Source organism: Arvicola amphibius, chromosome 9, assembly GCF_903992535.2.
Source record: "Arvicola amphibius chromosome 9, mArvAmp1.2, whole genome shotgun sequence".
In the NCBI taxonomy this organism is placed as follows: domain Eukaryota; kingdom Metazoa; phylum Chordata; class Mammalia; order Rodentia; family Cricetidae; genus Arvicola; species Arvicola amphibius.
The window spans coordinates 83,020,861-83,046,874 of NC_052055.2; the positions used below are offsets into that span (position 1 = coordinate 83,020,861).

Sequence of the window (26,014 nt, forward strand, 5' to 3'; positions counted from 1 at the left end):
AATTATAATTAACCAAGTATAAAATAATTTTAGGCTTGAAAAATGAAGCATTAATATTTTCTCACACTCTCTTATTCCTTTGAAATAAGAGGTTGATTAAGCCTTATAAGAAAATGAGCCAAGACCTCTGAGGAGCTATGGCTCAGTAATTGTCATCTTCCCCATTGTCACACATTCCCTGAGGAACTGTAACCACGGGGAGTACTCTATCTTAATAGGAGCAAAGACATCATTGTTAGAGTGTTGAATGTTCATTTGTGAATACATGCATCCCTAAAAAACCTCCAGTAAACTCCAGAGCATTTCAAGAACTGCTCTACCACCGAAATTTAGTGATTGAGCAGGAAGCATGAAGTCTTTCTCCTTAAAGGGCTGAAGTCTAGTTTAAGGAATAAATCCAACCTTTAAGGAAAAAAACCCCCACAATTCTTAGTATTTCAGATTGTGATAACTACCACCATGAGAAAGTGACAGATGAGGTGGACAACATAGTAGATCACGAAAAGCCACTCTGAACAGGACCTTCTAAGATGGGTTTAGCAGATGGGTCTAAGCTAAGGAGGAAGGAACTGCCCATGTGGGCCCAGGGCCTACAAAGGCCAGTTATGTTCTAGAGGCATTGGAATAATACAGAGAAAAGAAAAAAAGAAAGGACCTTCCGAATAGGAGAAACATGAAAGATAAGAACTCTTTAGACATCCCAAACTAACAATGATAATAGTATTAACAGTAGTAATTGCTATTATGTTACTACTAATAGAAATAACATATTAAGAGTACAGAGGATTTAGGTAGGGTAAAAAGGCTCAACATGATCTTGGAAGTTACGAGACAAGGTCTGGAGACATAATATTTAGAACATTGAAATTTATATTTATTAATTAATTTATTATTATTAATTAATAAATTATTGTGTGTTATATGAAAATATAAGTTGGACATCTTCATGTTATAACTAACAATTAACAAATAGGTAGGAATATGTTTTCCACCATGGAGAATGGGATATAACAACAATATTCAGCAAACACTAACTGCGCACCAATTTATACAAAGCACAGTTATGGGTTCTGGGAATGTATCTGTGAATACTAACAGTAAAGTTCCTGCCCTTGTAATACTGGCATAGGATTTACAGAGAAATTATGATCATTACGAGAAACGATGTACAGTCTAAAGTTAAAACTCTTCATACAGAAGATCTTAGTTGCACCACCACCTAGAAAGCCCCTGAACTCAGCCAATCAGAGCTGGGGGGGAAATTTCTGTCAGCTACAAAAGCTCATAAGACTTTTAACCAACCACACAAGAGACCGTAAGAACCAGGGACACTAAAATATTTATAAATCCCACAGGCTCTAGGGCCATTTGATATGTGTATGAAATAAAAAAAATAAAATTTGGCAGATGAATGTTTAGATAGCATAAAGTTAAATCAGAAAGGGCCGGGCGGTGGTGGCGCACGCCTTTAATCCCAGCACTCGGGAGGCAGAGGCAGGCGGATCTCTGAGTTCGAGGCCAGCCTGGTCTATAAGAGCTAGTTCCAGGACATGCTCTAGAAACTACAGGGAAACCCTGTCATGAAAAACCAAAAAAAAAAAAAAAAAAAAAAAAGTTAAATCAGAAAAAAAAGAAGTATCTTCTAAAAATCAGTGGATCTGCAATTTGGCTTGTGACCAATAAGTGCATGGAGAAGAAGACTCCCTCCGTGAGACACCAATTGCCGCTGAAGGCCATATGCGAGCTTATTATTGCCACATTCCAGAAGGCAACTGTGGTAGATGTTCCTAAATTACATAGCACCTTGTTTTGTTTAGTTATCATATTGGCCTGGAAGGATAACATCTTTTTCCTCATTGTAAAGTGTGCACCAAGCATAATGCTTAGATTTTTTTTCAATACAAAGGGTAGCAAATTTTAGTAGTAATTTTAAAGTTTTCTAGGGGAATGAATGGAGTAAGGTAAAAGGAAATGGAATATTGTCATCATAGTTACATATCCAGTCAATATTAGAACCCATAACTGCTTCTGTTTGTGTATTACAAAATAAAGACCCTATTACTTGCCAGATACCAAATATATATAACATAGAATCACAGTGGTAATTTAGGAAAGTTATTTTATTTGATTTTGAGAGGATAATCAGAGAAGTTTAGTGATGAACTGACTTGCAGAAGATCTGTTTGTCATGTAATTTTGTAATCCACATGTCAAGTTATAATGCTAGCACATTCTATTTTTATTTACTTACTTTATTATTATTATTAAATTTCAATCAGGCATGGTCTTGCTATGGTAGATCAGGCTGGCGTCAAGTTCCCACTCACCTTGCCTCAAAGCCTGGGGTTCTGAGATTACAAGAGTGTGCCCTCATTCCTGATCAACATCTGTGAAAAGATACAGAAGGGCATCCCCCACCTTCATGGACAGAGTGTTTATTTCTATTCTGAAACTGTTTTTCAGTTTGCAAATTCTAGTCAAAGCCTCTTACTGAGTAAAGGGGATTTTGTGACGGAGAAGAGGATGAAGTCAGCACAGATGTCTTAGTATAGCCAAATAAACTCGAGTTTTTGAAAGCAGGAAGGACCATGACAACAGGAAAAAAAATGAAAATAAATTGTTAAGAGGGACTTGTTGCTTCTGTTTTTACATGGCTATCATTACAGAGACAGACCACTATTGTCATAGAGATAAGCAATTATTGCCATAGAAACAGCTGAAACAGGATTAGTTTAACAGTGGCACAGACAGTTGAGCCCTTTTAGTTGAAGAGCAAAATTGCAAAGAAGGATACAATCTGGCACTTTTACTAACTCTAAATCCTTACAACATTGCACAAATCAGAAGAGAGCAGAACATTTTAAAAACTCAAGTCTTTTAGGAAGCTTTAGAGTTTAATCTTTCCATTTATACTCGGAAGTGTGAATGTAGCAGATTCTAGAGGAATTTATCTTAAACAAGAAAGCACCCACCACGGGAAAAGCTAGAAGTTCTCCATGGAAACAAAAAGCCATTCCATGTCCCAGATGGCCCTGCTCTTCACCCCCATGTCAGAAAGCTTGTCCCTGGCTGAAGGCTCTAACAGATCTCCTGAGAAAGGATCAACACAGCTTCTCAGGGCTGCAAAGTCCCTCTTCATAGATCCCTAGATAATTAAAACTCATCAACAACTTCATTGCAGGTACTAAAAAAAAAAAACAGAATTGAACACATTTGTAACTAGGTACATGTGGCAATGCCTGAGAAAGTCAAGAATTCTCCTATATTCTATAAGAAAATTTAATTTTGAGTTTCTGGTTCTCAAGCAAAAGATAACTACCCTGAACACTAAAATATAAAGTCCACATTCACCATCTCTGTTACATGGAATGCTTCCTATGGGCTGTGCATTCTTTCTTCATAGGCGTGCATGTCTTTGGTAGGAAATATGGAAGTTTTCATTTTCTTTCGCTATATGTTTCTCAAAGCGCTTGCAAATTATTAGGTATTTTATATAGTTAATGCTGTAAACTGCGGTTTGTTATTGTTAGGTTTAGAGATCAAGAGGATTATCTCAGTGTGGATACGTGCACGAAAATGTATTCAATAAAGTACAAAAGCCAATGTGAAGCTTCATCGCTTCAAGACAACTATTCTTAGAGTATAAAAGCTCATTGAGATGTATAGATTTTAAATCTGGTTAATTTTAGTATATAATGATTAATTTAATTGCAAGATTAAAAATTTAAGAATAAATAAATACAAAAAATAGTAATCAGTAGAGACAAAGAATTGTTCCTATAGCAACCCATTCTTTCTGAACGCAACTCATTGATACAGGATGAACCATGTGAGTGCCCGCCACACTCATAAGGCTATCAAGACAAATAACACCACGAATACCTGAACACCATAAATTTAGGACCCAAACTTGTGTTCGAAAAACATAAGGAATGAGGAGGAAATAGAACCATGTTCTATCCACTATACACAAACAAGACTTTTGAAAATAGATTTTTTTTGAACAACACTTTCTATCTAACATTTTGTAAGCTGTCATTAAAATGTGTACTCAAATGATGTGGACCTAAAGTACCTCTAAAAAGAAATTCCAAAACTTTTTATTATTTCTTAGTGGCAAGACAAATGAGAAACAAGGGGTAAAACTTAATAAATAGAGATTCAGAAATAATTATATACGATGGAGAAGTTGTTCAGATTAGAAGTTGGGATAATGTCAGAAATAACATACAAAAGCTTGGGAGATTTGGGTTATTTAAAACAAAAGAGAATGCCTATTCAGATGCTTTAAAGATCTTCAGTGACAAAAATATTATTGAATAATGATTTGATGAATAATTGTGTCCTTGAATATAGGTAAATATGACAGTTTAGAGGGGGAAGGATATTTATGTAACTACTTTTCATCCTAATTTACTTAGAAGAAAGTAGAAACCCTACTGATATTGCAATGTGATAACTAGGCTAACGTTTTGTATGTTAAGGTCTAGCGTTCTAACTATGACAATACTAATTTTACAAACAATATTTTTGTGTGGTAATGATAAAGTGCTTTCAAAACTTTCCTTCAATTACACATGGTTTATTTCATTTATCTGGCAGCTTAATCTGAGGCACAGTTTTGTAAAATCATGTTAATGAGTATTTCCATTTTGGCTCCCTTCCAAGGATTTAAATGATGTAATGGTATAGAGTTTGATGGCTTCCATGGGTAAAATTCATTAGTTACCCTCAAAACACATAGTATCGACAGTAAGAGTAAGGACTCATATGTAAATGAGAAAAGTCAACACACACACACACACACACACACACACACAGGAATCTAAACTTTAGAGACACTTGAATAGTCACATGATAGATTTCTAACTTTAACTGTCCTAGATATGTGACAGGGAAATATCCCTGCATGTTTATTTTATGTCTCTTGTTTTTTCTTGAGTACCTAGTTTCATGAGATCTCCCTACATTAGCATACACAATAATTGCTACTTTGGGCATAACACCCTGTCCTGCTATGAACTTCTTCTTTCGTTCACAACCCATCTAAACTGTTAGTAAAATCTGCCAGACCACCTGTCATGATAACTTCTCATCATTTCCAGCATCACCTACCCCAAGCCCCTGCATCTTCTTACCCCTCTCAGCTAGATCTCTCACATCTCATATAGCTATTGTTTTCCATTTTGTAGTCATAGTAATCTAGCAAAAAACTAAACATATCAGATTATGCCATTTTTCTGCTCAAATTCAGGTCTTCAGCCAAATGTCTTCCAAATCTCCTTTTGTGCCATATCTTTGACAGTCTTTTGTTCAAGGTCATACTTCAGTCACCTCCACATTCCTGGAGTTCTCCCGTCACTCCAGTGTAAAGCACTTGTGTGCACTATGGTCTCTACATACTGTTTTTGTTCTATTTGAAGTGTTTTGTCTACACATGCAATGCCAGTTCAGGTATTCAAGGTCTTTCTGCCATTTCAAATATCACTGCTCAGATGCCTTTCTAGACCTTCATGAAATTGGATCCCTGTCTTCACTCAATATTTCTAAACCTGGTAGATTGCTTTATTTCTCTTCACAGCAATTATAAGCATTGAGCATATTGGATGATATTTATTTGACATGTGTCTTATTAATATGAAACAGAAATTTCACAATTCCACAAGAGCAAGAGCTTTGTCAAATTCATTCACTGCCCAAGCCTTAGAATGGAAAACAGAACATGACATGCACTTAATGAGAGATGGAGACAATATCAAGTGAATTAAATATGTGAATCATTACCCACCAACTGTACTGGTCCTGGGACACACTTTAAATTGGGGATCTTAGCTAGGAGTACAAGAGCCCATCCATAAGGCCCTCCCTAGTTGTTTGTATTGCTTGTGCCAAGAAAAGTTGAAATGACTTTTTGCATTAAACTAGCCACAGTTTCTACCCCCAGACATTTGGAGTAAGTGGATCAGTAACTATTGTGTGATTTAAATGAAAATAAGAACTTAATCAAAGAACTCACAGTGCTGTATATCATTTCAAGTCTTTTCTTCCAAACACTGCAACTATCTTCTCAATAGAAAGTGTATGAGGAAACTATATAAAGAAACCAGAACTTTAATTTTTTTCTGACTTAACGAAAATTACTCATTTATTTCATGTGTCTCTCAAGACTTGTAGAGGGCTAGAAGGTGGGGGAGAACCTTACACATTTACCACCTACTCTAGCTAACTGAACTGACGTCAGTAATACGAAATTTAAAAAAGATGCAAATTTCTCTATTTTGAGGACTTGGTGTCAACATGTGTCTTGTTTTTTAAGAAAGGAAGCGAAGCAAGTGATGGGGAAGTGTGAAGCACAAAGTGATACAGTGAGAGGAGGGAAATAAGTTTCCCAGGAGAAGCTAGGCCTTGCCCACTGCTACGGCATCGGATTGAAATGTTGTTGCCCCTCAACTGAAGACAAGATGTGATACCAAAGCAGTTCTTAAAGTTCATAGTGAGTTATAGAAATTACACAGATTTTATGCTGATAAAAAGACATCATGGGAAAAAAAAGAAATTCTGTAAATGGATGTCTTTATTTATATTCAATTAAAAAAATATCTAGTACAAATGCTCATTCTAAGAAACCCAGTAGTATATACTTCTAAATCAAGAATAAACTGTGATGCTTAACTTCACAAAGAAAAAAAAATATACTCACTTTAGTGCATCCGAGACACCCATTTTAATTGTGTGCTGGGGAAGAAAAGGAGCTATATTCTCAAGAATCTTATATTTCAGGAATAACATTCGAAAATCTTTACAGTTGAAAATTCTAACATACGGTATTTGAAGATACTATCAGCCTAAAAACCATTCCCTGTTTGTCTGATATTGTCAACACTGAATAATTCCTGAGAACTGTTGTGAGACAGTAGTACGTGGGTGGAACAGCGTACATCTGTGCAAAGTTAATCCTTGCAGACAGCTGACTCAAACTCAAGGGATATGACCACTGAAGTGTTGGGGAATATTAGTTTAAGATGTGTGGCATTTGTTTATGCTGTGGAATATTATTTTTAATGATACAAAGATGTATTGTATTCTTTTATGTTGCATTTGTTTAACCCTGTAAAGCAGTATTAGTTTGCCTGCCTAAAATACCTGGTTGGTCTCTTAAAGTGTTGAATGGCAAATAGCTAAGCAGAAGAGAGAAATAGGCAGGGTTGGAATGCAGAAAGAATAAATAGGAGGAGAAATCTATAAGAAGAGAGAGAGAAGGAAAAGTGGATCGAGAAAAATGAAGATAAGAAGAGGCCAGGGACCAACATATAGTCAGCTACAAATTATGAAGAAAAGAAAGATACATAGAATAAAGAAAGGTAAAAAGCTCAGAGGCAAAACATAGCTAAAGAGAAACAAGATAATCTACATTACAAAAGCTGGTCAGGAACAAGGAACAAGTCAAGCTCTGGCTGGACATTCTTAAAAAAGAATAAGCCTCATGTATTTATTGGGAGCTGGGTGGTGAGAGAGAGAGAGAGAGAGAGACAGAGACAGAGACAGAGGAGAGAGACTGAGAGACAGAGAGACAGAGAGCAAGAAAACAAGTACACTGAAGCCACCCAGGCCATGGAAACTTACGCTCTGCCCACTGTGTCTGTATTTTCCTTAGAATGTTCATGTTATACCATCAACAATTACATACTTTACAAAGTTCTAAACTCTAAACTTTATTAGAAGTAGATATTAATAGACATATTTTTTCAAAATATCCTTTGTTCTGTTGTTTACTAGACAGAGCCTCAACTGTTTTCTTTTTCAGGGAATTCTTATACAAACTACCTCTAAGCATTCATCCTCTGACACATGCCCTGATCATTTTCAGAATAGGCAGCACCTCACTTTCCCTTTGCTTTGTATCACGCTGCCTTCTTCATCACTGAAAACATGCACATAGACTCAACTGTTAAATAATGGTCAGATGCAGTTGATCACCATCTGTGCTTATTGATTTGACTTCTGTACTAAGATTCAAGATCCTATTTTTGGTTGTCACTTGAGGATTGCCCTTTTCTAAATATCAACATATGAGAGATAGGCTCAAATGTTGTTGGGATTAATATAACATTAATCCCTCCTTCTCTCCTACAACACTATCAATTATGGCGTTCCATCAATTCTAAACTCAGGGAGAATCTGAAATTCATGCCTACATTTAGTTTTTATTCATACTATTACAAATTCTGTTCTTCATTATGTCATGCATTGATTGCAGTTAAGAGCTTTTTATCTCGATTTATACTAATTATGTTTGCAGTCTTTCCCACTGGTTACAACTCTATTTTCTGCTATAGCATCCTTCCTACAAGAGCAGGATTCACAGCAAATGTCTGTGCACCATATGCATGAGGACGCCAACATAGGCCAGAAGAAGGCATTAATCCTATTAAGCTGGAGGTATAAAGAACTAAATATTTTAAAGATAGTCAGTTACCTTCTTATGATCTTTGATAATTTGCTTGCTAATCACTTCCTTTCATCTTAAGTGGCTTAAAAAAAGCAAATTTTGAGAATCCAGGATAAATGACCAAATGTTCATTTCTCCAAAAATAGTTCTTAGCCTTTAAATCATATATTTCCAGTATTTGGTTCATGTGGCAAGTGAAAAGTATGATAATTGTTATGTATTTATATAACTTAAAATTTTCTCATATATGGAATCTTTGCACTTACATCTCTGCTCACATGTGTGCCTGGCACCCACAGAAGCCAGACAAGGTCTGTGGAGGCCCAAAGATACAATTCTCTTCCACCTGTCTGATGGTCAGAGAGAACAGCTATGGCTACACACCCTGACTTAGGGTGTGTTTACTTGGTGTTTTGGACATCAAGATGGCCTGTAGAGGTAGATCCTCTTCATTCTGGCCAAGGTCAGAGAATTCAAGCATACTTCTGTTCCTTCTTTTGAATTTAAAAGTTTGACTTACAGAGTGACTGCCTTCAAGATACTTGGCCTAGGGTGGGTTTACTTCCTAAACAACAGAATTCTTTTCTCAAGAATTAATGGCTTCATGTCTTCAAGGATTGAAGCAAGTAACCATTCTGGTTGTCCTTTGCATCATGTTAAGACAGTCTTTTGCCTTATTCCCTCATTTTTGTATTGATGTATAAAAGTGTATGAAATATTAAACACAGGGCAGACTCAGTACTCAGAGCTCAGAAGTCAGAATTCAGCATTTGGGATCTTCTGAGTTGCCCTTCCAGGACTATCCTATGCTCCTATTTGTTATGCTCACTCACATATTCATTCTCTTTACTTATTTTTCTAATCCCCATGCCCCTTCCATGGTAAGTGGTATCCTTGTTGTAGTTGGTCTCTGACAAAGGTCATTAGATCCCCTTGGACTAGAGTTACAGACAGTCGTGATCCACCATGTGGGGCTGGGGAACTGAACCCAGGTCCTTTAGAAAAACAGCTCATACTGCTGAGTCCTCTCCCTCGTTCCCTATGCAATTACTTTTTACTCTCCAAACATATTTGCTTGCTGGCTAAAACTCTGTTTACCTTTTAAATTGTGGGTCACTGTCTTGCTCTAAGTTAAGGCTGTACTAGAATTCACAATTCTCTTGCTTCGCATTCTGACTGCTGGGATGGCAGGTGACCATCACAATATCTGAATCAATTCATTTGTATTAGTGACACCAAAAAAGGCTTCGCAATAATTTTGTTTTGTAGTTGAACATAATCCATTGGCTAACAACAAATGACACATCACTGACCTTTGGATTCAGTTCAATGAATGCCTATCTAGTTCCACTGTGGGACAATGATCTTGTATCCTGTAGAGATCTGTCACTTGTATTGGTTTAATAAAATGCTGATTGGCCAGTAGCCAGGCAGGAAGTATAGGTGGGGTGACCAGGACAGGAGAATTCTGGGAAGAGGAAAGGCTCAGTTTCCTGTTGTCACCCAGACACAGAAGAAGCAAACTGAGAATGCCTCACTGATAAAAGTTAGCAAGCCACATGGCTAACACAGACAAGAATTATGGGTTAATTTAAGATGCAGAGTTAAGAAGAAGCCTCAGCTAATAGGCCAACCAGTTTAAAATTAATGTCGGCTTCTATGTGTTCCTTTAGGACTAAACAACTGTGGGACCAGGCAGGACAGACCTCTGTCTACATAGTTCTAAGTATAAAACTAAAACAACTAGACTAGTCTTGTGAATGCTTCAGCCACACATACATTGAAATTAGCATGATGCAGAGATTAGCATGGCCCTCCAAGCAAGGATAACATGGAAATTTGTGAACTGTTTCATAGCAAAAATAAATGAATGTGTTAATCTTGACAAGGTGAATAAATATAATATGATACATGGAGTTACTATGAAAAATACATCTGAAATGAGTGTTGAGCAAACACATAAAATTTCCTGGTTCAGGGGAAGTCCAGGTTTAATCCATTTGGCTTAACTCTTTTTTGGAGAACTATTCTTTCAAATGCCATATTAAATTTCTTGATATTATATATCTTTTGAAAAACTGACTATTCTTGGACATCCTACATATAATCTCTTATTGATGAAAGTTTTAGCAAAAAGTAAATCTTCATTTACTAGAAAGTGATACACATGGAGATATTTTTAGTTACAGATGTGTTGAAACTTTTTTACCTAATCAATTTTGGAAGAAAACTATTGGAAGATATATTGGTTTCCCTACCAAGTTAATTTAACCACAGACCTTCTTAACTTGATGAATTAAAACTATGATCTTAATCATAACTTATTATCCTCAAACTCAAGACTATTTAAGACTATTAGGGTGTAAGGTAGAGGAGTTATGGGAGCCAGAGACATTGAGGATACTGGGAGAGCATTGCCCACAGAATCAGCTAAGCAGAGCTCATGGTGAGTGAGGATAGATAACATAGATTGAAGTGGCAATTGTGGAGCCTGAATAGGTCTGTACTAGGTCCTCTGAATATATGTTATAGCCCTTGGCTTGATGTTTGGGGAGGACTTCTGACTGTGGGAATGGGTGGGGCTCTGATGCCTTGGCATGCTCTGGGATCCTTTTTTTCCTACTGGGTTGTATTGTCTAGCCTTTATGTGAGGGTTTGTGCCTAGTTATGTTGTAATGTGCTGTGTGTGATTGATTTCCCTGGGGGGCCTGCTCTTTTATAAAAAAAGAAGAGGTGATGTGTGAGTAGAGGTGAATGAAGGGAGGGGAAACTGTAGTCAGGCTATATTGTATGATATAAGAATAAATAAAATGAAAAAAGAAGACTATCATTCTCAAAAGTGACATCTTAGGAGTCAGTTATATTATCGGTTCTAAGCTCAGGTACATCATTCCAGTACATTCTGCAATTATCCATCACTGAATTATGCAAATTGATGCTAGTAGACAAACCTTGGAAATTCCTGTTTGAACAGAATAGTTCTCAGTTCAAACTACCAAGCTATACTAAGGACTTAGGCAGTGCTTGGAGGCAAATCGGGGATATGTAAGATCTCTTTTCAGTGGTCGGTCATTGATATTGTTTGTGATTTTTATTCATAGATTATGATTATGGATAATGAGACTATATAAAAATTCAAAACAGCTGAATATTCATACTATTCTTATGCAAGATTAAAGACAATTGAGTTTAGTCGTATAAAGGAGGACAAATATAGTCAACACGTCTTATTGCAAATGAGTTATACAAAATAATCAAATATACAACAATAGTTAATCAAAATGAAGGTAAGCAATAAATATTTATTTGTGATGTTTTAGTTATGAACAAAATACTCTGTAGCTAATAATAATAATTCTATAGGTAATTTTATATGTTATTATTCTGAAATATGTTTATCCAAAATTTAAACATATTTGATTTTGAAATATCTTTTGGTTCCTCTATATAATTTTAAAATATATTCCCCAAAACTGTCTGATATTTATCTGACAATATATTATTTTATCTTTGAAACATCTTTATATCAAACAGACAGGCCTCAAACACCTCAGACAAATGTTGAGATTAGTAATCATAATAATCCTGATTTATCTAGAGCTCCATTGCCTTTATGTGAAGATAATTGTAACATGCTGAATAAAAGAAAATCTTTCTTAATCACAGTAAAATTAAGATAGGAAGCTTTAAGCAAATAATAAAACTGTAAATCTTCATGAAATCCATTTGTATAATAATCAAGAAGACAATTTCTTTGTTCTTTACTAATTTTCATTTGCAAAGAGAAATATGCCATTTTCACAATACAATTATTGTTGGCTCAGTAGGAAACACTGTATGTGTGGGTTGTTCCTCTACAGACTCTCATGAAATGCTACATAACAGGAACTTTTGTATGTGCTTATCATTTTATAATCTACTAAAGGGATCTGAGCAATCCATTGTGCCCTGGAAGGTGTTTCAAAAAACCACCACAATAGCATATCCATGTGTCCCCTAGAAACATTCTGGAATGTTCCATATATATCTAACACATGTTCAGGATACTTTGTATAGAAGCAATTCAATAGCCTAGAACAATGGATACACGATAATGAAGCTTCATTTTCCCCAAATCATTGATGTCTAATATTGCAAATTATATTTGATGGATGACAAGGAATTCTTGGTAAATGTAAAAATAAGCATGCTTTACTTTACAGAAACATGTAAAAAAAACACACCATAACCTATAAACACTAAAACAAGTGTCTTAAGAGGGAAACATGTATGCATGTATGTATATGTATCTTTTTTTTTCTTTTTTTTTTTGTATATGTATCTTTATAAGTATGTAATGTCTGCTTCATTTCTGCTGTAATATCCACTCCTGGGTAAAAGAGGGACTATTGTTATAAGACTCAGGATGCCAATGAAACCTACAAGGCTAAAGAAGCTCAGAACCTTACAAGACTCAGGACATCCAGAAAGTTAAGCCTCTGCATAGGGTACCTATGTAGTAGACAACTGCTGCAGGTAGGTATATTCTCCCCTGGAGGCACCTTTATGTTAGGTAGAGCTCTAGAAATGTGTTGGAGGAGGTCCTGCTTGTTCATCTCTGCTGCCCTGCTATCTTAGCCCCGAAATAACCACACGGAAACTGTATTAATTAAATTACTGCTTGGCCCTAGCTTCTTATTGGCTAACTCTTATATTAATTTAACCCATTTCTATTAATCTGTGTATTGCCACGTGGCAGTTGCTTACCCGGTAAAATTCCCAGCATCTGTCTCTGGCAGCTCTATGGCATCTCTCTCACTGTGTCTTTTTCCTCCCAGCATTCTGTTTAGTTTTCTCCACCTAGCTCAGTTCCCCGGGCTCTGCTATAGACCCAAAGCAGTTCCTTTATTAACCAATGAAAGCAACACATAGACAGAAGGACCTCCTACACCAGAAATGGAACTTTCATGAGTTTTATTCACAATGTGGTGGGCTTCTCAGTAATGCAGGTGCCTTTGATGATCCTCTAAATAACCAAATAACCACTCATCCATGTTCTTGTAAGTAAGCCCGGTAAACATGGTAGTTCACCAAGCCGTAACTTCCATGGAATATTTTTTAAGCCTGTCATTGGTGCCCTGTCTCAGTTCAACAGACATTTGTTCACATGTTTTCAGGAAAAGCTGCATAACACAACTGCAGTCTGAACAAGGTTCACAGAATCAAAGATGTCTTGTGAAGAGCAGTTGCATGGCTCCTAAAGCATATAGCTGAGACTGAAATATTTGGGGACAATTCCAAAATGGCTACCTTGCTCCATATGATATGGGGTATATGTCTTCTTGCTGTAGTGACAGGTATGTGCCCCTTGCTATGCAATTGCATTCAGTTGGCATATACTGAGCCACCTGAGAGTAGAGAATCCTGAAATGTGGAGAGTCCCTGGTGCTTTTTGTAGTATTGTGGTTTTCATTTGAAGAATGGGATATCCTCTAAATGACCCATAAACTAGAAAATATATCATAATCCCTGGAGATATCTCACAGGAGATGGGATTATTATTGGGCTGTGGTAGCACCTTCACAGCGCTTTCTCTGGGTGATAACATTTGTAACTTGGGCTCATGTTTCTGCCTACAAAGAACTTGTATATACAAGGAAGGTAGTGCAAATGGGAAGTGCACATGGAGACATTATTTTCTGCAGTAGTCCCTGGTTCAGAGGGAAAAATATCAAGAACAGAGAATGAGATGGAAGTGTTGACTTGCTGTTTCCTGAAGCCAGCTATATGTAAGGGAAAAAAAGTACAAGTTACATCTGCACTAACAAGTCCTTTGTGGGCTCTCTAAACATAGAACCTTGGAAAGACTCAGATAGAGATGGAGACAAAAGTGATAGAAAATATTTCTTAAGTATGGCCTTTAATACAGAAAAGGAAAATTCATGAGCTAATGCACAGATGTAGGTCTTAGTAATCATTCAGTATAAGGAGCCATGGTAATTGTTTGGGTTCTGAAAGGCTTTTGAAAAAGAAGTGAATGGTTTTAGAGTTTGGCTCATATAGTTGTGAGACATAGCTGAAGATGGGATCAGTCAGAGTGCCTTGGAGTAGAGAAACTGAATAATTCAACTAAATACTCATGCCTTCCTGAGACAAAGGCTGAATAATCAAAGTCAGTATGGGGAAATTAGTCCCTGATAGACAAACTCATAAAAAGCCATTAGCTATTGCCAACTGAGATCACCAAGAATACTAGGGAATGAATGATTACAGGGAAAAAAAGTGTGGAAAATATGCATTTTACAGGGGTGTTTGATGCCTAGCTCACCAGTTCCGTGAGGGAACCTCCAGCTGGCGACAGATGGGGAAGGTGACTGAGCCCCACATTGGAGCACTGGACTGAGCTCCCAAGGTCCCGATGAGGAGCAGAAGGAGCGAGAACATGAGGGAGAAAGTCAGGAACGAGAGGGGTGCGTTCACTCATGGAGACGGTGGGACAGAACTAATGGGAGATCACCAACTCCAGTTGGAATGGGACTGATGGATCATGCGACCAAACCCGTCTCTCTGAGTGTGGCCAACAGCGGGGGCTGAATGAGAAGCAAAGGACAATGGCTCTGGGCTCTGATTGTTCTTCATGGACGGGCTCTGTGGGAGCCTTCTCAGCTTGGTCGATCACCTTCCTGGACCTGGGGGGAGTTGGGAGGACCTTGGTCTTAGCATAGAGTGGGGAACCCTGATGGCTCCTTGGCCTTGAGAGGGAGGGAGGGGAGGTATGGGTGGAGGGGAGGGGAGGGAAGGGGGAGAAGGAGGGGAGAGAAAGGGGAGAAGGAGGGGAGGGAGGGGGGAGGAGGAGGGAAGGAGATGGAAATTTTTAAATATAAAAAAAAAAATAAACCATGAGAAAAAAAAAAAAAGAAATATGATCTTAGGAGAATAAAGAAATTGCTTCATCAGTGCCCTTGAGACTTGCATGATGCTTCACGTTTTTCTAAATATCACAATGAGGGCTCTAGCATATCTGGATGATTTAAACTCACATATAAGCTGAGTTTATAAGGCACAAAGCACTCAGGGGGAGATGAAAGAATTTGTAAAGATATAAAAAGAGAAACAGGCAATGGATCCTATCAAAGTTACTCAAAAATAAATGTGACAAGATTTTATTGAACAGGTGTTTCCAAATATGAAATATACTTAATATGAATGTTTTAAAGGGACAGTTTAGCTGTCATTAGTGACAGATGGACAGTTTGAAGCCATGGTGCAATGCCTAGAGTCTCTCAGACTCCAGAATACAGGCCCAGCTATGGGAGGAAAAACCTAGATCATAGCTTTTCTCCACCTTAGTCCTTAGGTATGTCAAGCAATATGAGCCATCAATACCATGACCATCATGGGTAGAAAGATGTCATAGTTGTGCCCCAGAGTGATAAAACTGAGGGGTTGTTAGTGGAAAGTGACTTTGGATCATGGATGCCTAGCTGGGATGGTGAGCCCATCCACACCACTGGGTCTAACATTGTTCTTCTGATAAAACCGTCAATATAAGTGATGCTTCATTGGTTCTAGAATTTCATTTTTACTTTCTTCCTTCCAAATCCACAAATCCATTCACATTTTTTTAAAATGACAGTGGTCAATATGAAATCCTGTCCACACTGTATAAATCATTTCATTAATATAATGCTAACCTTTGAGTGTTTTACAAATCTGGAACATCTTAGAATAACAGTAAAAACAACAATGAAAGAGTCTGTAAAAAGACACACTGCATTGTTAGAAAATGTCACTCACAGGGGCCATGAGGTCACTCAGGGAAGATCTCACTCCTAGCAGTGTCTCTCTCCCTGAAATCCCATAAGCCTTCATGGTTACTGAGATGAACGTTGGTTGCATACCAGAATGGTTAAACATCCAAATCACCTCCTTCAGATTTCAAGGAACATCAAGGATGGGGGGATAGAAGCAGTGTAAGAGGCAGGGGAAAAAATTTTAAGTAGGCATTGGTGTCACATTAAAACATTCCTTCATGGAGGGTGAGAAGGGAGCGAGCAAGGGAGCTCATATGATTTAGGTAGCTAATGTAACCACTACAAGGCTCAGGAAGCTGAGAAAGTTACAAGACTCAAAAGCCTTGCCTTCAGGTTATGCTCATTAGTAAACAATTGGGGAGAGAGGAGACCTTTGGATGGAATTGTGTGCAGTTTGGGTAGGAAACTAGGCAAGGTGCTTTTGTAAGATGTCATCTATACAGGGGTTGGTCATTCAGTGAGGCAGAAGCCTTTGGATTAGCCAGGCTCTGACAAGTAATCCCTTATGTAGGCTCTTTAGAAGTAGATCTACGAAACACATTCATTACCCAGATTAGATTTGGGTGACATAATATTGCTTTGTTCTGCAATTAGTGCCCTACCTCGGGTGAGCAGATGTTTTCTCATCTCTCCCTAAGGAAAGTCATGTAATGGTATGTATTTAAACAGGGCTACACACTTAATACACTTGGGACTTGGTCTACTTAAAACACAGCCATTGGATTTCCACCATGTATCCTTCCACATACACCTAAAGCCTTGAATAAAGACATTACATTTGAAAATGCGTGCTGCAAACTCTGGCATTTAATTTCAGTAAAATTTCGAGTAATACTCCTATTTCTTACCTACATTTCCAGTCATTAGGTATGAGTTTTGAAAGTCCATCATCCCCAATCCAACAATGTGTATAAAATCTTCAATCACCTGCATTAACTCTATTGAGCCTGGATAAATCTGGAAAAATAAGTGCAAGTTATACTTGATGAAAAGTCCACATAATGGAATATAGAACAAGAAAGCAAGACATCCTTACATAATGAAAACACCAATGAGCTCTGCTTTATTTGGAGAAATGTCTACAACTGGAATCATCTGCTAGCTTTTAAATTAATAGTTGATTCTGATACCAGATGTCACACAGCCAGAGCTTTGGAAGTGACATGACACACTAATTAATCTATCCAGAAGCTCAAGAAAACTTAAAATGTCTAGTAGATTTTCTACACACAAATATCATCATTTTATTTTTCATAAAACCCCTGGATTAAAAATAAGACACTGAAATTGGATTTAGCGGTTTTAGCTTAATATCTATATGGAGAAAATGAGAAGGAAAATACAAGTATTACTGCTATCGTGAAGATATTTAAAAATAGTAAATCCTTGGATAGTCAATACCTTGTGAGAAACATTTACTTCTAATAATTGTACTAGTCATTATATGAACAACATTAGAAATAATTATAGGATTCTAATCATAGCTATAATGTAAATAATTTACAAGTGTACATGAAGGAAACAAACCTTTTTATACTTATTGTAGGCTAAAAATAGAATCTCAAAGAGGCTAATAGCTGAAGTCATTATGTAAGTCCGCTAGTAATGGAGGCAGAATCTGCCTATTCTCTCATCTGTCATCTGTGTGCTTCTCTACCTGTGTTTTCCACCTATCTACCAGTCACCTATGTATCTACCTAATAGCAAGTCAACTTACGCCCATGCTTTGAGCGTGCCCACCAACAGCACCGCACACACAAAAGGACTGGTTTTCTCAACCATACCATAACCTGGCAAAAGCTCTTAGCGTATGTGACAACAAAGACTTCCAAGAACATATATACATTCTATCACATGTAAGCATTTACATCACTGCAGCCTCTAAATGGGAAAATTATGTGCTTTGAAATCCAGCTACTCTATTTTATAAATTCCCGAGTGGGAGAGGAAGAGAGCTGATTTGCTGGATAGCATAAGGCAAGAGCTGTGAGGTGCTGTAGGAATTTCTTTAGCCAGTGGCCATTAAGATACCAGCCCACTGTGGTGTGGCTTCTTATAATACTATAAATGTCAATGTAAAGCGTGTGCTCATGCTCATTCTCTCTCTACCTGCTTCTGGATTCGGTTCCTGTGCCCCACTCATGCAGAGGACTATGATCTGTGAGTGTACCCCTAAATGGATAACCCTTTATTCTATGCAAGTCTGAGCTAGTGTGGGATTTATTTTGTAACTTCCATCTTCATCTGGCACCTAACGTGGATTAGGAAGGGGATTAACAGGACAGGCTGTAAATCTATATGTGTATTTTGCAGAGGGCTATGGCTGTTTCTTCTATAAATCAAACACCGCATATATACTACATTCATTTATCTACCTATATATACACATATTCCACAGAAAATTGCAATATTTAACATCAGAAACATTTAGGAGGTCAGTCTTTTTCTCACCTATACATTTATTAATTAAATGGAAATTCTGAAGTGATCATCCCCGTTAGACAGTCACGGCTGACGTTCCTATATGCTCCAAAGCTTCCTGATTCTACTGTGCCCTGTTTATTTCCCTGTGTGAACTTCCTGTTTCTCAGAGGGATGAAGGCAAATTAAAAACAAGAGGCTTAACTTTCACTCTTGAAAACAGCACTTCCATTTCCTTTATTTCCCCGTTCTTAAAGTGTTTGCTTTAGAAAACTAGTAATGGCAAGGCTCATCCAGTCTCCATGAAACTTTGGCAAGTCTTTCTAAACTGAAAAAAAAGGTTTCTTCCATCTTAAATATCCAATAATTTCTCTCTTTGAAATGAAGACATCCGGGAAGTTGGTAGTTGGTATTTCTGTCACTCAGTGTCTTTTGAGAGTTCAGGGCCTAAATTAATGGCCACAGAAACATGGGCTTCAAGTTTCAAAATTGTTTCCCAGTTCCAAATTGCATAGCATTTGGAAGGATAGAACTTTATTTTTTTTTGAGAAAGCCAATTAGCAAGAAAACAGATGGCACAATTACCAAGATGATGCATGTATGACAGAAGCCGGTGAAAGTCCCTACTGCAGGACGTGCAACTATTTAACCTGAAGACACATATGTGGTGCTGTGCCTTATGCCTCTCTAAAAGATGCAGGGTTCCAGTCTATGTGGCTGCTTGTCATCCATGTGCCCTCTGACTTCATGTTTGTTCAGAACTAAGCTCTTCATTGTCTTCTATCATGGTTGCGGGCCTTTTCATGTTGGCAAGGGTCTAGGTTTTTTAATTGCTGTTTGCCAAATATTATAGAGCATGGAATTGGCATGTTTTTTTGATAATGGCCTCATGGTAAGTATTTCACAGTTTTCTGGTTATAGGGAGTTTAGTGAAACAAGCCACTTCTCTCCTCACTGCAGAACAGTATTGGTAGCAGGTGATGAACAATGTTGTTTACATAATAGACTCAGGCTGAATTTAGCTGACTGCATGAAGTTTGCACCCTCGTGAGACAGAGACATGAGAGTAGACTTCCTTATATAAAGTTTAGGAAACATTTACATCACATCAATCTACTGTCAACACCTGCCACAGTGTCTGTGTGTGTGTGTGTGTGTATGTGTGTATATATATACATACATATATATATATATATGTGTGTGTGTGTGCATTTATATATATATATATATTTCAGTAGGCTATATTTTTAGTAAGGGTTTTTATCTAAATACCACTGAAATCCCTTTAACTAGGATTGATGGCTAACCAGTGGGCTCTGGATGGCTGGATTGTTCAGAAATGTACATGCTGTTTGTAAGATTCTGATAACAGAGTTACTTGTTTAGTTTTCTTTTTCTTTTTTTTTTTGGTTTTTCGAGACAGGGTTTCTCTGTGGCTTTGGAGCCTGTCCTGGAACTAGCTCTTGTAGACCAGGCTGGTCTCGAACTCACAGAGATCCGCCTGCCTCTGCCTCCCGAGTGCTGGGATTAAAGGCGTGCGCCACCACCTCCCGGCACTTGTTTAGTTTTCTATATTCACACTAAGATATATTTGCAGGGCTACTTTTGTTAAGTCTACTTCTCTAAGATAAAGAGGAATCAGAAGGATTATTTTTGGTAAATTTTAATCCCGCCCTTTTTTAAAGAAGTCACCTTTTGAGCCACACATGTTTACCATGTGGCTGTAATTATGATAACCACCTTTTCAGTAAAAGCTACAAAATAGTTTCCTTTAAAATTTCACACTGTCATTTAAAAAACATCATTAAGTATCATTTGAATTGAAAAAATACATTTTAAAAAGAAGAAAACCAATCTCAAACCACAAATAAACAAATTATGGATGCATGATTTTTCCATTGATAAGAATGTATGATACCATTCATTATTTGCTCAAGTTGTGACCTCCTGCTAAAGAACACCATGTGAGGAACTGCAGCCTGGTTTTAAATAGAGAATCATACTTCCATTCTAAATATACCCGTAATTAATAGCTTTCTAGAAAGATACACTTCGCTACAACAGCTGTATTCGGTGTGAAGACACCACTTCCTTACAGTTAGGGAACAATGCTGCCCTCTAGGCGAAGGCCAAGGACAAGCGTATAATTCAAAGGAGGAGAAAAAGACAGACCAAGGTTTTAAACTAAAAGGTGATTTTCTCCTGGCATTGGGCAGAAGCACAGAGTTGGTGCCTGATAACAAGGTTGACCATGCTGTGCTTTTTGTGGATTTTCGATCATAGTTGGAATAAGGGGCATGTTTCACTTCTGAAGGCCTCAAATGGGATTAGAAAAGAGGAAGGATGTGGATAGTTTACAAGAACTTCAGTAAATGCTCATTCTTTTTTTTTTTTTTCCTGAAGTTCCTTAATCTTGGGATTTTTTTTTTTAAACCAGAGTCAAGGAGAAAACTTAAAGAAGTTTTATGCTCAGTTATAGTACATTCCCATGGTAATTTAGAAACTATACTTCCCCTCTGTCCCCCTGGAAAGCATCTTCTGCATTTTAGGAAAATAAGTCTTACAGTTAGGATAGGATGACAGGATAAGACAATTTGGAAGGCCCTATGTCACTAAAGAAGCCTGACAATGGACAAAGGATAGCAGTAAGTATAGTCTGAACATGATTATGCATGGGAGTTGATGCTCTCACAACTATTTTCTGAACAAGAATTCACATCTGTACACATGAAGCAGATTCTATGAAGCATGAATTCCTTGCAATTGATTTTCTTATTAGTAAATAGCACAGCACTTCTATTGAGATATATGCTATTAGGCTGCCTTGTTTTCCCATTATCTAAAACCAGATAGAGGTCTAGTGCTAAAGTACAAAGCTGTGACATATTAGTTTCTTGAAGTTGCAAATTAGCTAAATATGCTTCTTCCCCCCCCCATATGTTCACACAAAACATGGGCTGATATTTTAAAACATGACTAGATTTCTGTAAAATTAATGTTTTATCATTTATAATGATTTCTAAAATACTTTTATACTCTTGGAGAATCAAACTATTGGCTTTTCATGTATCTTATGTATTTAGCCAATTTCACCATAAATTCTAAGACAATCTCAGCCTTACCTGCTGGGCATCTTCCCACTTCTCCTTGTTTTCTTCATCTAGAAGGTTGCTAACTATTTGGAAGAAGTTCTGAAAATTGAATTGGATAAAAAGTTTAGTATTTGTACGCGAGAATGTGCTTTGCAACAACACCTGTTTGGAAAGGTTACATCGCATGAATATCTGCAGCATTTCTTTACATGCTGACACATTCTTGATCTTTAAGGAGTCATTTTAGCATCATGATTCTAAGGTCTCTACATATTTCCCATCTGCATCCCAGAAGCAACCAAAATAGGTAAAACACTTTTTGTTCACAATGATTTAGTTCACTGTCACCTATATTATATGTAGTAGGAGTAGCGGGCTGCGTCCTGCCACCCGGCTAGTTTTACACCGGAAATAATTACACGGAAACTGTATTCATTTAAACACTGCCTGGCCCATTAGTTTCAGCCTCTTATTGGCTAATTCTCACATCTTGCTTTAACTCATATTTAGTAATCTGTGTAGCACCATGTGGTGGTAGCTTACCGGGAAGATCTTAACCTGCATCCATCTCGGAGAGGAGAGCTATGGCGTCTGCCTCACTGCCTTCTTCCTCCCAGCATTCTGTTCTGTTTACTCCGCCTGCCTAATTTTCTGTCCTCTTAAAGGGCCAAGGCAGTTTCTTTATTAACCAATGAAAGTAACACATAGACAGATGACCTTCCTCCATCAATTATACTCATAATATCATTATACAATTATTCCTTGCAAATGGAATTTGCCTTCTCTAAAAAAGTTGCTTGTACTCATCAACCACAAGATATCCTGTGAACTGCAAACCCGGGCCAATATTTCATTGTTTCTAATAACAGTGTAGCAAGACTATAATGACTGGCAAGCCTGACTACATAGGCCCCCTCAGTTGAAATTATTATTCTGTCCTTCCTGATTATTGTATTTTTGCTTTTCAACTATCTATTGAAAAGAGTAAAGAAACATTCAAAATTTCTAGCAAAGAGCACATGTAACAATGCGTAATAAATCTAAATGATTTTTGAATCACTAGCTTTTATCTCTGACTTTTTTGAATAGGTCAGCATGTAACATGCCCTTTTTGAAGTTCCAAATCCTTACCAGTACCCTCAGTGTTAATGGACAAAGACTTATTGGTTTTATCTTCATCTATAATTATGCAAATGACTGTCTGGTTTTCTCTTTTCAGGCAGACAAGCTCACTCTGAGGTTCATTTTTCATTTACCGTGAGCACCCTGACTACGGCATTCAACTCAGTCCTGCCACTGATGATTTCCTATGTTAGATGTCACCAGAAAGACTTGCCTGGGTTCTCACAGTATGCTGTGCCATCATGATACAGGAGTCTGGAGAAGAGATAAGGGTGCCTCTTAGTGGCTGACCTGAGACCTACACAGTGTCCAGCAGAGACATGATACCCAGACAGTGGCTGATTGGCTGTGTCCTTCATTGTGTCCTATCTCACTGGTCTGTAGGTGATTAAGCAGGCACATTTCAGCTCACTGACTCACTCACTAGCTTAGGGCAGGACTCCCCCGTGGGCAGAAATGATATTAATTTGTCAGTTTTGTTTGTCTTTTCTATATACAGCTTTTCAAAACAAGCATTTGCTCTCCTTCCAAATAACGTCACCTGGGTGTTTTTAGATGGAAAAACAAGGCTGCTTCATTTCCACTGCTGTGGTTTGAAGCTGTTAGTATCTATATTTAATTGCCCTATTTGTGCTATTTATTTTAATAGTTCCTGGCAATCACATGGCTGAAACATGTTTCGATTTATAACCTCTGTAAAAGTTTTAGACTATTTTATGCAACTGCTGGGGGCAGGGGGAGGTGGTAAGTCTGCTTTAAACTCATTTTCAACGTGTTTAACCTCTCTGTACTACCTGCCATTTTTACCACTTAAAATTTCTTGCTTGGAGTGTTAACATTTTAAGGGCTTAGTCCACTGATCTGTAACTCTACCTATGGGCAGAAAGAATTAACCTTCAGAGTTCTCCAATTGCCTATGGCTGGTTAACTCAGTAGGGGACAGGAAGCTAATGAGGCAAATGCTGTAGGTTTCATCCCTGTGCATGCAAAATGGCTATGTTGAGGTCCTTGACCTTGGACTGTATCTTAACCCCTCCAGCTATCATATGAAATGCATTCTGCTGCTAACAAGAGACGCCAAGAGAAAGAAGGAAGCAATTTGTTCAAATGCATCTCCATTTCTGGAAAAACACTTCCCAAAGCATGTTTTCCTGACAGTGGGTCAGTGACTTCTTGCTATACATGAAGGCCGCTGCACACACACACAATTCTTTGATGAAAATAATGAATTCAGTGTTCTCTTTTTTAAAATAACCAAGGGACAAACATAAAAGCATGAATTATTAATCCAAATCTTAAACCAAGCCAGCACAGACTAGAGAAAACACTTTGTATTATTTTTCAGGAACAATAAATGGGCCTTTATTGAATCAGAGTAGGAAGGCAGCTCAGATTAAAGTTCCCCTGTGATCTCATAGCCGATCGTATTTCAGAATAATCAACAGCCATTTTCTGAGTAATGCGGGCCACGAGGGCACAGTGAGACAAGTGGAGCCTCAGCCATTGTCTGGAGTCACGTGGAAGGCATCTTTGGGCAGAGTGAACCTTTTTTTTGTGCATCAGTTTATCCGTAACATTTGCCCATAGAAGATACCTAGTAATGTTCAAAATTAAAGGAAAGTGTTACAAAGTCATAATGCCTTGGATTTGCACCTAAGAATCAGCACCATTCTTCTGAACTGACAGGAACTATGTTGTCAGAATCCTGGTTGTATCAAATGCACTTAAAAACATGTGTATTGAATTTGGTTTTATATATATATATATATATATATATATATATATATATATATATATATACACATATATATATTGGTTTTTTCGAGACAGGGTTTCCCTGTAGTTTCTAGAGCCTGTCCTGGAACTAGCTCTTGTAGACCAGGCTGGCCTCGAACTCAGAGATCCACCTGCTTCTGCCTCCCTAGTGCTGGGATTAAAGGCATGCGCCACCACCACCCGGCACGGTTATATGTTTTAATCCATTATGACTGGTCATACATGAACAGGCTGACAGAATGGAACAGATCAAACAAGACAATGTTTGTAGGAGGAGACTGGTAGCATTTCTGGACACCTGAATGACTCCTGAGTAATCTGAAGACTCTTTACCTTCACAGTATTCATTAAGTGCCCTTGCACCCTAGAGATATTATTCATTTGGTGATTAATGAATCCGATCATGTATATCTGTCCCTGATATGTATCACACAGTAGCCTTTTCTTTTAGGGTCTGTGTGCATGCCCGTGTCTGTGTCTGTGTGTCCGTGTGTGTGTGTGTGTGTGTGTGTCTGTGTGTGTATGACTTTATTAAAACAAGATTTGGCTATGTAGTTCTGACAAGCCTGGATCCTGCTCTAGACTGGGCTGGCATAGGGCTGATCCTGCTAGTGTGGTTTCTGTGTGCTCTGATAACATTAATGCTTTAACACACTGATCCCATGTCTTAGACTTATTTCAAAAACTTAAAGTCCTTGGCAGAGTCTCAGTGGTACAAAAACTAAAGAAGCAGATATATACTAATATTTGCCTTTTAATGTTTTCTTTTAATTACAAGGTCCTGTTCCACTTTATTTCTCTAATCTGTAAAAGCCACCTGGAAGAGTTAAATGAATTTTGGAGGTAATTTTTAACCCTATTCCTATGGCATAGAACCTGTTAAATATATTGTCTTTTATGATAATATTTCTTCCATATTATCTTTTTTATTATTTGCTACATAAATTGTATTTACTACTACATCATTGTGAACGCATAGCTACCATGTTGGTAAAGACTTCCAAACTCATCTCTACCCACTTTGAATATCTCTATCTCTTGCAGCAACAGAGAAAACAGAACCAATTAAATACTGACTTCAGCTTGTAACTTTTCAATAACTATCTCTCTTTTCACAGAATAAACCTGGTAAGATGGATTTTATACAGTGTAGTGATTCCCAGAGGTCTGTTTGGCTAGAGGTGCTGTGCCAAATGGCTGTTGGACACAAAGGTCAAACAGGTATGACTGTGTTTTCTTGGTATGAAGACAGAGAACTAAATGCATAATGGATAGAGAAACAAACACCTCTTTGGCAATCAAAGTCAAGGTCCCAGAATAGAAGAACAAAAAGAACATTTTATTTTGTGGGTAGACGTCTA

General features: G+C 37.6%; 1 protein-coding gene across 1 annotated transcript in view; it reads right to left on the reverse strand.

The window, feature by feature from the left end:
• The window catches only part of Adgrb3 (adhesion G protein-coupled receptor B3), a 710,232-nt gene that overhangs the window by 339,335 nt on the left and 344,883 nt on the right, over positions 1-26,014 (reverse strand). The window contains exons 10-11 of the mRNA XM_038342237.1: positions 21,786-21,854; positions 17,091-17,199 (exon numbers count right to left, since the gene is read on the reverse strand). Of these exons, the coding sequence (XP_038198165.1) occupies positions 17,091-17,199; positions 21,786-21,854 (178 nt within the window). The remainder of the gene's footprint in view (positions 1-17,090; positions 17,200-21,785; positions 21,855-26,014) is intronic.